This window comes from Eublepharis macularius, chromosome 1 (assembly GCF_028583425.1).
Source record: "Eublepharis macularius isolate TG4126 chromosome 1, MPM_Emac_v1.0, whole genome shotgun sequence".
In the NCBI taxonomy this organism is placed as follows: domain Eukaryota; kingdom Metazoa; phylum Chordata; class Lepidosauria; order Squamata; family Eublepharidae; genus Eublepharis; species Eublepharis macularius.
Genome location: NC_072790.1, coordinates 51,113,402 through 51,126,052, shown reverse-complemented (window position 1 = coordinate 51,126,052; position 12,651 = coordinate 51,113,402). Strand labels below are relative to the sequence as shown.

General features: G+C 43.9%; 1 protein-coding gene across 3 annotated transcripts in view; it reads right to left on the bottom strand.

The window, feature by feature from the left end:
• The window catches only part of KIDINS220 (kinase D interacting substrate 220), a 78,300-nt gene that overhangs the window by 13,234 nt on the left and 52,415 nt on the right, over positions 1–12,651 (bottom strand). For 2 of the 3 annotated variants that reach the window (XM_054970199.1, XM_054970182.1), the window contains exons 24-26: positions 12,122–12,348; positions 10,780–10,884; positions 9,709–9,765 (exon numbers count right to left, since the gene is read on the bottom strand). In XM_054970199.1, coding sequence (XP_054826174.1) covers positions 9,709–9,765; positions 10,780–10,884; positions 12,122–12,348 — 389 coding nt within the window. The remainder of the gene's footprint in view (positions 1–9,708; positions 9,766–10,779; positions 10,885–12,121; positions 12,349–12,651) is intronic. The other variant, XM_054970191.1, reaches the window with a different exon arrangement.

Genomic DNA, 12,651 nt, shown 5'->3' with positions numbered 1-12,651 from the left:
CCCCCCATCCCAAGTTGGAGGCATCGGTATAAACTGTGACCTCAGCTAGGAAGGGGCCAAAAGGACAACCCTCAGACAGGTTTCCAGGGACAGTCCACCAGGCCAGAGAGCGCAGCACCACCCTGGGAATGGAGAACTTCTGATGCTGGCCCATAGTGAGGGAGTTGTACCTCCGGACGAACCAGTTTTGCAGAGGCCTCATATGCAGGCGTGCAAAGAAAACCACCCCAGTGGAGGAGGCCATAAGGCCCAATAACGTTTGGATCAAAAGGGCAGTTTGGTAACGGTTATGCAGGAAATGACGGGCTAAGGAAGAAAGCCTGGTCAGGCGATCTGGAGGCAGGTAGGCTCTGCCCCGTGGTGAGTCTAGATGAACCCCAATAAACCTAATGGCCGTGCCCGGAGTAAGGATGGACTTATCCCTATTAACCACCAAGCCCAACTCAGCCAGTACAGACAAAGTAAGGGCAATATGGTCCTGGAGAGAGTCAGCTGAGGGTCCCACTAGGAGCCAATCATCCAGGTACGGGTAGATAAAGCACCCCCTGGACCGTAGGTATGCCACCACAGTGGCCATGCATTTCGTAAAGACCCTGGGCGCAGAGGCCAGCCCAAAAGGCAACACCGTATATTCATATACAGAATCCCCATAGGCAAACCGCAGATACTTCCTGTGGCCCTCAAAGATGGAGATGTGGAAGTAGGCGTCTTTCAAGTCTAGGATAGCTAACCAGACGCCCACCTCTAGGAGCTCCATGACCCGTGCCAGGGTCAGCATCCGAAACTTCTCAACCTTTAAATAGCTGTTGAGGCCCCTAAGGTCCAAAATGGGCCGGGAACCTCCATCCTTCTTATCCACAAGGAAGTACCTCGAGTAAAATCCCCACGGGGAAGCAGCGACATTGACCACCCGGACAGCACCTTTGTTAACCAACTCTATAACATTATTGTGCAACATAACATCACAACATGGAGAACAACGGGGAGGGAGAGAGAGAGGAGGTGCATCTGTAAACATTAACTTGTAACCATGGGCCACAATGGACAGGACCCAAGTGTCAGAAGTAACACGTTGCCAACAGGGCAAAAAAGGCCGAAGCCTGTCCAGAAACTGGGCAGCAGAGGAGGCGTCCTTGGAGGCCAACAGGGGAGCGTTCAGGCTTAGTCAGAAGACCGAGGGCTTCTGCACCGAGGTCGAAGGCTTGGGTGAAGAAGGCTGTTGCCTGCCCTTGGACCGGCCGGAGCGCCGGGAAGAATGACGCTGCTGGGCTGAATAGGATCGGTGACCGTAGGACTGGCCCGAGAAGAAGCGCCCTTGACGCTGCTGGTAAGGTTGGTAAGGGACCTGGTAGGATCGGAACCGACCATAACGATACCTCGGACCCGATGACTGAACCGAGGGGGCGACTCCGAGGGACTTGGCCGTCTGCTGATTCTTTTTCATCAGGGAGAGGGATTCATCCGTCTTCTCCGAGAAGAGCTGGGGCCCCTCGAAGGGGAAATCCTCCACTTTCGCCTTCTTTTCAGGCGGCAGGGCAGTGGACCGGAGCCAGGCGTGTCGACGCAGGACCACCGAAGTCGCCATCGAGCGCGCCGCGGAGTCGGCAGCATCCTTGCCCGCTGTCATCTGCTGTTTTGACAGCCGTATGGCCTCTGCTTGAAGGGCCTTCACCAAGTGGCGGCGATCCTCGGGGAGATCGGAAAGGTAAGAGGACAGCCGTTTCCAGAGGAACAGATTGTAGGACCCCATAATGGCCTGGAAGTTGGCAATACGGAACCCCAAAGACGCGGACGAGTAGAGTTTCCTGCCCATGCCATCCAGCTTCCTGCCTTCTCGGTCCGCCGGCGCCGACGAGGAACCGGAACGGAACCGAGCCTGACCCTCCTCAGCCACGATTGAGGAGGGTTTCGGATGACTGAAGAGGTACGGGCAATCATCCTGCTTTAAACGGTAGTACCTCTCTACCTTCTTTGCCGTCGCGGACACGGACGCCGGTGTTTGCCAGAGCGCGAGAGCGCTGTCCACAAAATCCTCCACAGGGGGAAACGCCACCGACGCGGGGGACCCGGAATACAGAGCCTCCAGTAGCTTACTCTTGGGCTTGGAGGTCGTGGAGGAGACGTCTATCTCCAGCGCGGCAGCCATCCGCACCATCTGCTCGGAGAACAGCCTGTAGTCGTCATTCGGAGACGATGAACGGGGCCCACCCACGGTGTCATCCGGGGAAGGATCAGAGGCCGCATCTGAAGAACACTCCGACGGGGACGCCAGACCTTCCTCATCCTCGGAATCTGAAAACTCCGGCGAGGTTTGTGTCGGAACCGAGGACCGGTGAGCGCTCGGGGCCGATGGACAAGTCGCCGGAACCGACGGTCGCAGAGGCAAGCCAGGAGGTGGAGGAGCGGATGCCGGGAGCCCGACTGGCTGAGCCGGAACGGAAACCACCGGAACCGAAGGGTGCTGCAGGAAGGGCAGCGACTGCTGGAACCACGCCACAAAATCCTGCCAGGAGGTCATGTTCCCAATCCCCGCAACAGGCTGGCAAGGGGGCAGAGGAGCAGGCACCGGGGCGGGCCAGCGAAGAGGCATCGGAACCGACGAGGTAGACGGTAATGGAACGGAGGCCTCCGAAGGCGCCGGGGCGGAAGGCAGGGAGCGTTCGAATGACTGGAACGGTTCCGTGAAAGATGGGAACGACACGAATTCCTCGGGAACCGACGGAGGAGGCATGCAGGGAGGAGACGGGGTGTGGAGACTCACCACATCGTCAGGGATCAGGACCGGTCCAGATGGAGTACCAGGGCGCACAGTCGGAGCCGGAGATAAAGCACGGCCCTTGGCCCTCGATTTCGCCTTGGCCTTCTTGGGCTGGGGTTCCGAAGCAGACTCTGCGGCCGAGGGCTTGGAGGAGGACTTCGGCTTGGAAGCGGAACGCTTCTTGGCCTTCCGGTCGGAAGGACGATCCCCGGAACCGGAGTCAGGTCGAGCCTCCGGAACGGGTTGCCCCGTCGGTTCCGTGGGGAGCTGCTCTGGCGACTTACGAGACGGCGCCGGCGACGGAGCGGCGGAGCGGGGTCTATCTCCCGAAGAGCCGGATGGCTTGGGGGGGAGAAGGTTAGCATCCCACAAAAAGGCCCGGAGCCTGGCCTTCCGATCACTCCTTGCCTTCGGGGTGAAGGACATACAGATGGAGCAGCGCTCGACAACATGCCCCTCGCCCAGGCAGATGAGGCAGAGCTCATGGCCGTCCGAGTGCGTCATTTTAGTGCCGCACTTAAGACACTTCTTAAACAAAGAAGTTTGGGACATAATGAACGGTATCTCCCACCGACAAGGGGAAAAAATACCGACCAGAAGATCACAATCCAAAACTCCGAAGAGACGCTGAGAGGATAAATGCTAGACAATAGAACCTTTTCGTACGGTGGCGAAAAAGGAACTGAGGGAATGCCGGGGACGTTCGGATATATATGCATTCAAAATTGGCGGGAACACCGGCGCGCATGCGCGGTGGATCCGAACGTCCCCTTCACATCTCTGGAAGCTAGAAAAATCTTTTCCGCGGCTGGCCTGCGCCTGCGCAGTCCCAATGTGGGGCTGCACAGAAGGACGAAGACGATCACTGAAGTAACAGAGAGGGGACAGAAAAGCTTTTCTATTTTCTTTGCTTCCTTATACCATTTCTTTTAAAAATGTAAGCATTGTCCTGGGGGCTGTTTTCCCCATGTGAAGTTAACTTCCAGAACTAAGTGGTAATTTAAGTTGAACATAGTTACAAGAAGCCAACAGATAGTATCCTGAAGAAGTCTGAAAAACAGCCTGCATAACCAAGGCAGGTCAGAAATAAAGTAAAACAAAGGTTTAGAGAGGGGCAGTCATCCACAAAGGTCAAGCCAGTTGCTTTCATATAAAATGAAAGCTGATGTTTTCAGGAATCTGAAGTTCATGAACTGGATCCAGTGGGAAAACAAAGGAAGGAGTTGGTAGAAAAGATCTTTCCAAACTTTCTTCCTTCCCTCAGCAGATTTCTGATGTCTAAAAAATATTCCAAGCATTGGGGGTAGTACATGAGAGTTCCCTGACCCCTAGACCAGCCTTTGGGACAAAAACAGCAGACTGGAGGAACAGAAAACAACTCCCCTCCATCCGCTATGCTACAGCCCTTCTAATACTTGAAGATGGCTATCATATCATGTCTCAGTTGTCTCCTCTCCGGGCTAAATATACCCAACTCTTTCAGCCTTTCTTCAAAGGACGGTCTCCAGACCCCTCACAGTATTTGTTGCCCTCCTTTGGACACGTTTCAACTTGACAACATCCTTCGTAAACTGCAGTGCCCAAAACTGAATACAGTACTCCAAATGAGGTCTAAACAAAGCAGAGTAAAGTAAAGCGATACCATCACTTCACATGATGTAAACACTATTTCTGCTGATGCAGCCCAAAATGACATTGGTCTTTTTAGTTACCACTAAAATGTTCAGTGTGTATGGTCTATTAAGACCCCTTGATCATTTTTGCAAAAATTTTGCCAAAATGAGTCTCACTTATTCTGCAATTTTGTGTATAATGTTTTTTCTACTCAAATGTAGAACTTTACATTTATCTATTTTAATTCATTATGTTAATTTAATTTATTGGATTTATACTCCGCCCTCCCCACAGCAGCGGGCTCAGGGCGGATCACAATCCCAGTTTATCCCAGTTTTCCAACCTGTCAAGATCATCATGAATTTTGATTCTATCTTCTACTATATTAGCTATGACTTCCAATTTAGTATTATCTGAAAATGTAATGAGCATCCCATCTATGCCATCATCCAAGTAATTTATAAAGATGTTGAACAAAACAGGGCCCAGGTCAGATCCCCGAGGTACTCCATTTGTCACTCCTCTCCAAGAAGATGGGGAACCATTGACAAGCACTCTTTGGGTATGATCTGTCAACCAATTACAAATCTACCTAAAAATAGAATTATCCAAACTACATTTTACCAACTTGTCAACAAGAAAATGATGCATAACCTCATCAAAAGCCTTACTGAAATTAAGATAAACTATGTCCACAGCATTCCCTTTATCCAGTAAAGTAGTAACCCTACCAAAAAAAGTAGATAAGGTTAGTCTGACATGACTTGTTTCTAAGGAACCCATGCTGGCTCTTAGTAATCACAGTCTGCTTTTCCAAATGCTCCAGGACTGAAATACTATTTGTTCTAAAATCTTTCCAGGTATGGGCGTCAAAGCTCATGGGTCAGTAGTTACCCGGATCCTCACTTTTCTTCTTTTGGGAGACAACATTTGCCCACCTCCAATCTGTTGGCACCTCACCTGTTCTCCAAGAATTCTCAAAGATTAGAGTCAAAGACTCTGAAGTTACATCAGCAAGTTCCTTTAGTGCCCTATGATGCAATTAACCTGGCCCTGAGGATGTGACTTCATTTAAATAAGCCAGGTGTTTACATACCATTTCTATACCTATTCTAGACTGCAACTCCCTTCATTCATCATGTGGGGAAAGTAGGTAGGGAAAGATCCTTTCTTACAAATCCTTCCATAAACTTTTCTGCTGGATCCAACCTTCCGTCTTGTCCACAAAAGCAGAATAAATGGTAATTCTGTTATTTGTATAACCTATTCAGTATTATCCATTAGTCAGAAGTACAATTCTGGAGATAATGCAGCAATAATTTTGTGGTTTAGTGTAAAAAGACATGAGATAGGTAAGTAATCAACAGGTAACAAACCCAATATGGAGGAAGGATTTTATGATCTTAGGGACAAGCTATTAAAGTACTTATTACAATGTTTAGGCTTAGACCATTAAGTAAGCCTTGAAGCCTGACAACAAGCTATCAGCAAAGCAAGGTGTCAGCTATACTACTTGTTTCTAAAAATTTCTTAAACAGAGAGATATATTCCATCCATTGTTATTAGATAAGGAGAATATGGTGAAGAGTGTATACAATGGATGTATTTGCTATTCCATAGTGACTGAAAGAGGAAGACTCAGTTTACAGAGTGTATACTGCCACAGCCTGCAAAATTATGAAGCCTATTTGCATTTGATGCACACGTGAAACATTTCTAAATATGTGCATGCTTGGTTATAGGATTGCCAGCTCCAGATTGGGAAATTCCTGGAGATTTTGGGGGTGGAGCTTGAAGAGGATGGGGTTTGAGAAGAGGAGGGACCTCAGAGGGGTATACTGCCATTAGAGCCCATCCTCCAAAGGAGCCATTTTCTCCAGGGAACTGATCTTTGTGGCTTGGAGATTAGTTGTAATTCCAGGAGGTCTCCAGCCACTTCATGGAAGTTGGCAACCATACTTATATAATATCCAGCCTGTGAATGATACACTCAATAAATCTGGCCTTCTACTTTTTCTGGTCAATATGTAGCAGTAGCAATCTAGGCCACAGACCACATAAAATTCCCCAGCAGCTGGTTCTGAACAAAATTAAGTTCACTTTACAAGAGTCACTCTTCTTATAAGCTAATGAATTGTTAAAAGTGAACCAGGATAGTCTAGCTAAAATTCCATCTGAATCTGAAAGGTAACAGAAACCAATGTTGAAAATCACTGACATCCCTGAACACTGAAAAGCGAGTAATTTCTGCATGCAATATGCTGACTAAAGAATCAATTTTTTCATTTACACTGAGATACCTGATGCCGGTGCACAAACCCTGTGAAAGAGATTAACCTTAATCCAAACCATCCTTATAAAAAGCAATGCCTGAATAAGAAAAGTATGCAAATCCTTCTAGGGATACTGTGTGAGTGAATTGAACTTGGGAGTTCAAATGGGGACTTTTTCAGTTCAGTGTTTTCTATTAAAATAGCTAATAAAACATTCTTCTACAAAGTATTTGCCATGCAAAAAAAAAAAATCTAAAAAGCAGGATGTCAAAGCAAATCTCAAAGCTGGTTCAAGTGCATTAGTATATAAGCAGCCCAGCATGGTGCTAGTATGATATGGTGTGTAATGATCACCTAAAAGGAAGAGCAGAAAGTTGCTGTACCTGTCTCTGTCTGTTTAACCCAGTTTTATACTGCTTTAAGAAAGGGACAAAAAGTGACACAGAAGTCAAATGCTTAACATGAAACACAAGGGGAAAACCTATAAAGGACCAGCAAGTACACAGTTAGTTTTTCTCTTTACAGTGATGGAAAATAAAATAGAAATTAGAAAAGAAACCAGAACAGTATTTGCCTCTTCTGATTAAATATTCCTGCCAGGATCCAAAGCTAGTTGTGCATACCCAATGGGGCTTTGGGGCTGTGTTTCTCAACCCATATTGAACATGTAACTGCTCTCAAAACTCAAGGAGCTTTTAAAGCAGTCTGCTGTCCAATGAGAAAAAGAGGCAAGAATCCCACTGGGCACTCACAGGTCTTTAATTTGCACATATCTAAAGCAACTCTTTAGATCCTGGCCATTAGTAAACACAGAAGAACATTTTCCCTACATTATAGTAACTGGCTACATTTTTCACTTGGAATAATCCTAAAACACCAGCTCCGGCCATAGGATATGGAAAGTTTGTAACCTTTGTTATGAAAAAATATTATGGCTTCACAAGAGGTTCGATAATATAATTTAATCTACATTCAGAATGTGCTGACAATATTGTTAACATAAGGACTGGAAGTGTAGCTGGGAAATCCCTATTACGGGTTATGGAATGTCTTGTGCTAGAAGTTTGTTGCTTTCACAGCCAACAGAACCTAACAGCAGATCATGGAGCACAATCTAGCCAGAGTTAGTGGTAGCTAAGTCCCTTAGAAAACATTGCTTTGAGTCATTACTAACTTTCACTGGATTGCACCCATTATATTTAACAAACATTCCTGCAGAACCCATGAGAATAACAAGATTTATAATTAATGCATGCATAAAGTCATCAGTCTAAAAAGTAAAAACATGCCTGTACCATGCTTTCATAAGAAAATACTGTTTGATGCAAACTAAATGCCCTGCTTTAACATACAATTCCTCCTTTTTTGCCTGACTTGTAAATGCTCTCCCTTTCACTTGTTTTGCTCGACTAGTCTAGGAAACAGGGTTGCACTTACCTGTAACAGTTGTACATTGAGTGGTCTTCTGTGCAGGCACACGTTGAGACACATTTGTAGCTAGCCAGCATATGCGCAGCCCCAATGTGGGACTGCACAGAAGCCACAAAGATCAACTATGGATTCTTTCTGATGTCAAAATGCAAACATGTCATATACAAAAATCAAAACTAATGATTTAACAACATTGAAGAGTAAGATGTGGATCCAATAGCATCTTAAAGACAAGCCAGATTTCCAAGGTATGAGCTTTTGAGAGTCAGAGCTCCCTTCGTCAGATACCTGTATCTGACAAAGGGAGCTTTGACTTGAGCTCATACCTTGGAAATCTAGTTGGTCTTTAAAGTGCTATTAGACTTGGATCTTACTGTTCGACTACAGACAGACACAGTTACCCACCTTAAACTATTAATAACATTGGAAACTACATTTTCCTGGTATAAGAGCCTTGTAAGTGATGAAGATTTTGCAACAAGATGAAACAAATTACAAGTTTGTAACATAGCCATTTTCTAAAGCTGTTAAAAAGTAAACGTATTTATTTAAAAAACTCTGTCCTAGATGATATTTAAGAGAATTCACCTCTAGTTCACAGTACCATTCACATAAACAACATTTCCTGTATTCATTTATGTGAAAGTGGCACGGCTTCCAAGTTGGTGCTATTCAACACAAGCACAGCAGTAGGACAGATTCTCAAAACTTATCACATAATCATTCCAGCTTTCACTTCATTGTATCAGGCCACCTTCTTGTTTCTCCCAAGCTTTGCTTGAGCCTTGTGCCAGTCATGGCTCCTGTGGTGGTCGACTCACTGTAACTGAACAGCACAGCATGTGGGCAGGAGGAGGAGGGAGGCTGGGATATCCCAGTAGACCATGCTAGTTGCTAGAGACCACTACACAGGCACAAGTGTTCATACTATGAACCCAACTCGGACCATACCAGTGAAAGTTGTTGCACAACATAGCCCAAGGTTCATACCCACAGTTTTTTTTATTGGCTAAAATAGTTAATGACTATGTGGTTTCAGGAGACAGAGAGAGATTTTTGGAAATAAAGATCTAAGATGCAGATAACCATTTTTATATTACAATTCACTATAGCCAAGAAATATAGCCTGTCTGATCCCCTAAGACTCACGACTGAATACATTTCCTCCTCTCTTCCATCCTCATGTTCATCTTTAAATCTTGCCATCTCCATCATCGTTATGCCCTGATACAACTGAGAAAGGAGGGTGGGTGGGTTATTTGACTAAAAACATTCAGAGAAGGCATTAACTGCTCACTTCTACAACAATGAATAAGCTAAATATACTAAGTCCATTTCACTAGCCAGCACAACACTGCTAAAGAAAAAGTAACACACTGCCTTCGTAGCCAAAGACACTGTACGCCATGGACTACTGAAGGCAGCAGGGAAAGGCCAATAGTTTGCTATATTTTATGAGTATTAGCTCTTGTATTCATTCACAAACTACATTCATTAGTCTCCATCTATTCTATTTGCTCATCAAGCCACTGATGCAGTGTTAGTGGACTGCAGTTATAATTAAAGCAGACTCATTACGGTCGAAGAAGCAATGGGATGCTAAGGTTCCACACCACATGACTACTCATTTACCATCGAGGGGTCTGTGGGTGAAGGAAGCCCCTCATCAGCATCCTCCGTGATCATATCCTAACAACAACAACAAAGTATTATTGTATGGATAAACAAATGGTTAAGCACTCTGTGAAAATTTGAAAGAAACAATAGCTGAAGAGGTACCAAATACTGTATTATTCTTAAAATGCAATGTTTTAAAATCAGGGACAGGGAATGTGAAACTCAAGAGAATTTTACCTGGCCCACCAAGGCATTCCGCCTGGACAACCGTTGCATAGCCACACAGTACTGGAGCAGCCACTGCAGAAGAACTGAGGAACAAGCTCCTCCAAAATAGAAGTCTACAGGCCCAACATGGCCTGCAGGCCTTGGGCTGCCTTCCCCTGGTTTGTATAATTTTTAAAAATGTTTTTAAGACTTCAGCATACCTTTGTCTTAAAAGGGCCCCTATTTTTAGAACTGAGGTAACTGATCAAATCCTACACCTTTCTGAATCAAATTCAATATAGGAATGACTATTAATCAATTTCTATTTATGGAATCATGGCACAGTTACATAAGCATCTAAAGATCTTGATTTGTATGGTAAAGGATAAATAAAATTTAGTTTTGAGTCAATTTTAATTGAAAAATAAAATGTTTTACACTTTAATGTGAATATGTGGATGTTTAATTAGCTATTTCTCTCTGTCTGGTTATCAATCATCTTAAACTAATCAGAGAATGAAACTTCATCTTCTCATTAGGCCTGTATATTACAAAGAATATTTTATTATACCAAACAAAGCCTAAATTCATAAATGAAGATGTTTAGGAGCATATATACATACTCCTATTACTTACTGAAATGGGAATGCCTTAATTCCAATCAAAAGTGAAGCTAATCACTTGTAAGACAAAAGTTTCCATGGATACTAGCTTTAAAAAGGGGAAACAAATATGGTTTATCATCTGAGTTAAACTTATCTTTTGATGTAAGAAAAAAGTAGCTTGCACATCTATGCGCTAACATCTGTTTTCGTATAATTGACTAGTTTTAGTATAAAAGTTAGTACGTTCATTTACTTTTTCCCCGAAGATACTTACTAGACTCTGATCTCTGGACAAATTCGATTTTATTGATGAACGTGGGATGAGATGAGAACTGCCAGGGTAATACCTTGGCATGTAAACATATGGGGCAAAGAATGGCTATGGAAAGAAACATGTAACAAAAAAGACAATTACACAAATCAAAAGGAAAATTTACTTCAACAAATACTATTTAATAACATAAAACAAAAAACTGAAAACTTTCACACTGACGGTGATTTTCAAAGTCTTATTTCGAAATGATCAAAAGATGATACGTTACACAGTTACACCCAAGGCCAAGGGAAGATTTCCAAATTAGCTGAATGAGAAAAACGCTAGGACAACATAAAATGTGTTTGCAATGAGATTATGACAATAACATTATTTCATTACAGAGTTAACTAAATGATTTAATTTAGAACTGTCAGAGCAGCTACATTAAATGAGAGTCGGTTTAACTACATTCTTATGGCAGAATGATCACATGGAAGTAGGTGTGATCAGGAGCTTGTGTTGCAAGCATCTGTGGGTTATATATGCCACTAGGTCCTCTCCTAAAGGGGCAATTCAGAATGCAGCTATTTAATTTCTACACTATTTCCCAAAATTCACAAGACAATTTTACAATTCTCATTATATGCATCTTCAAATCTATCACACAGATACTGATGCTTTTGATAAAGAACTAAAGGGGATAGACAGGGACTTGATCAAAGCCATCTTTACCATTTCAGTCCAGTTCTACAGGTCCAAAACCAAATTTTAATCCATTTTGAATAGTGAATACCACATTTTTTTTTAAAAAAATGAATTGCTCACATATAGAAGTGTTCAATGCATATCCCGGCTACAATGTGACATCCTTGCTCAAACCACTTTCAAGGATTTTTAATAAGCATAGCATTTGCTATATGCTGAGTCCCCAAGAAGGTTGACTCAGTATGCTGTGTGAGGCCATACTCATACGTATCATTTTAATTCATGCTTGACCCCACCCCCATAAACATCTTCCACTTCCACACATACCCTGTGATCCTCATCATTCAGTCCACATTGCTGTCCTCTGCACTTATGCATTCTTAAGATACGCTTTAAAATATATACCTATATATTGCTCAGGCAATTTTCAAGGATATTTTTAAAAATATTCATTCCAGCATAGGATTCCCTAACTATAAGGATACTTTTCCCCACAAATGTTTTGCAAGATTGCTGATGTTGGCCATGTGCTTATCAATCAAATGGGCTAACTATCATTTTGGCCACAGTTTCCTACTGTTGTCCTGTAGTGTTTTTAACTATGCATTCATAGTATTAGAACAAAATGCAAAACACAGAAGCTCGCTTTTCTTACTCGATTATAGAATGGATGTTGGGGTCCTGTCATACCACTGTAGTAGCTGCTGTGAGGCTGTGGTGATACAACTCCTCCATTGAAAGGCCCATTAAAGGAGTGTGTTGAAGAGCATGCTGATGACTGCTGGCTAAAGACAGATGATGCCCTAGGAGCCGACTCATGTAAAGGCAGCGGGGGGTATGGGATTGCTCCAATGTTCATCTGGTCTCTTGCAGCACGGACATCTGAAACATTCAACTTTAAGAAATAAGTCACCCAGCCAGTGTGCATGATATTTACCATTTACATGCAACCTAATGCCACTGCCACTTCTCACTGACTCTACTTACTGCTTCCACCCACAGATGCTAAAACTCCCTCTCTCCTTGTTGCCCAGCGTATTTAAACACAGTGTGGCAACCCACATTTACCCACTTGGCCTCCCACACTCTTGAGAGATTCCTCTTGTGAGGATCCTAAAGCTAGAAGATTCTGATTCTCAGCTTCCACAGACAAGATTTGCCTCATTTGAAACAGAACATTGACTA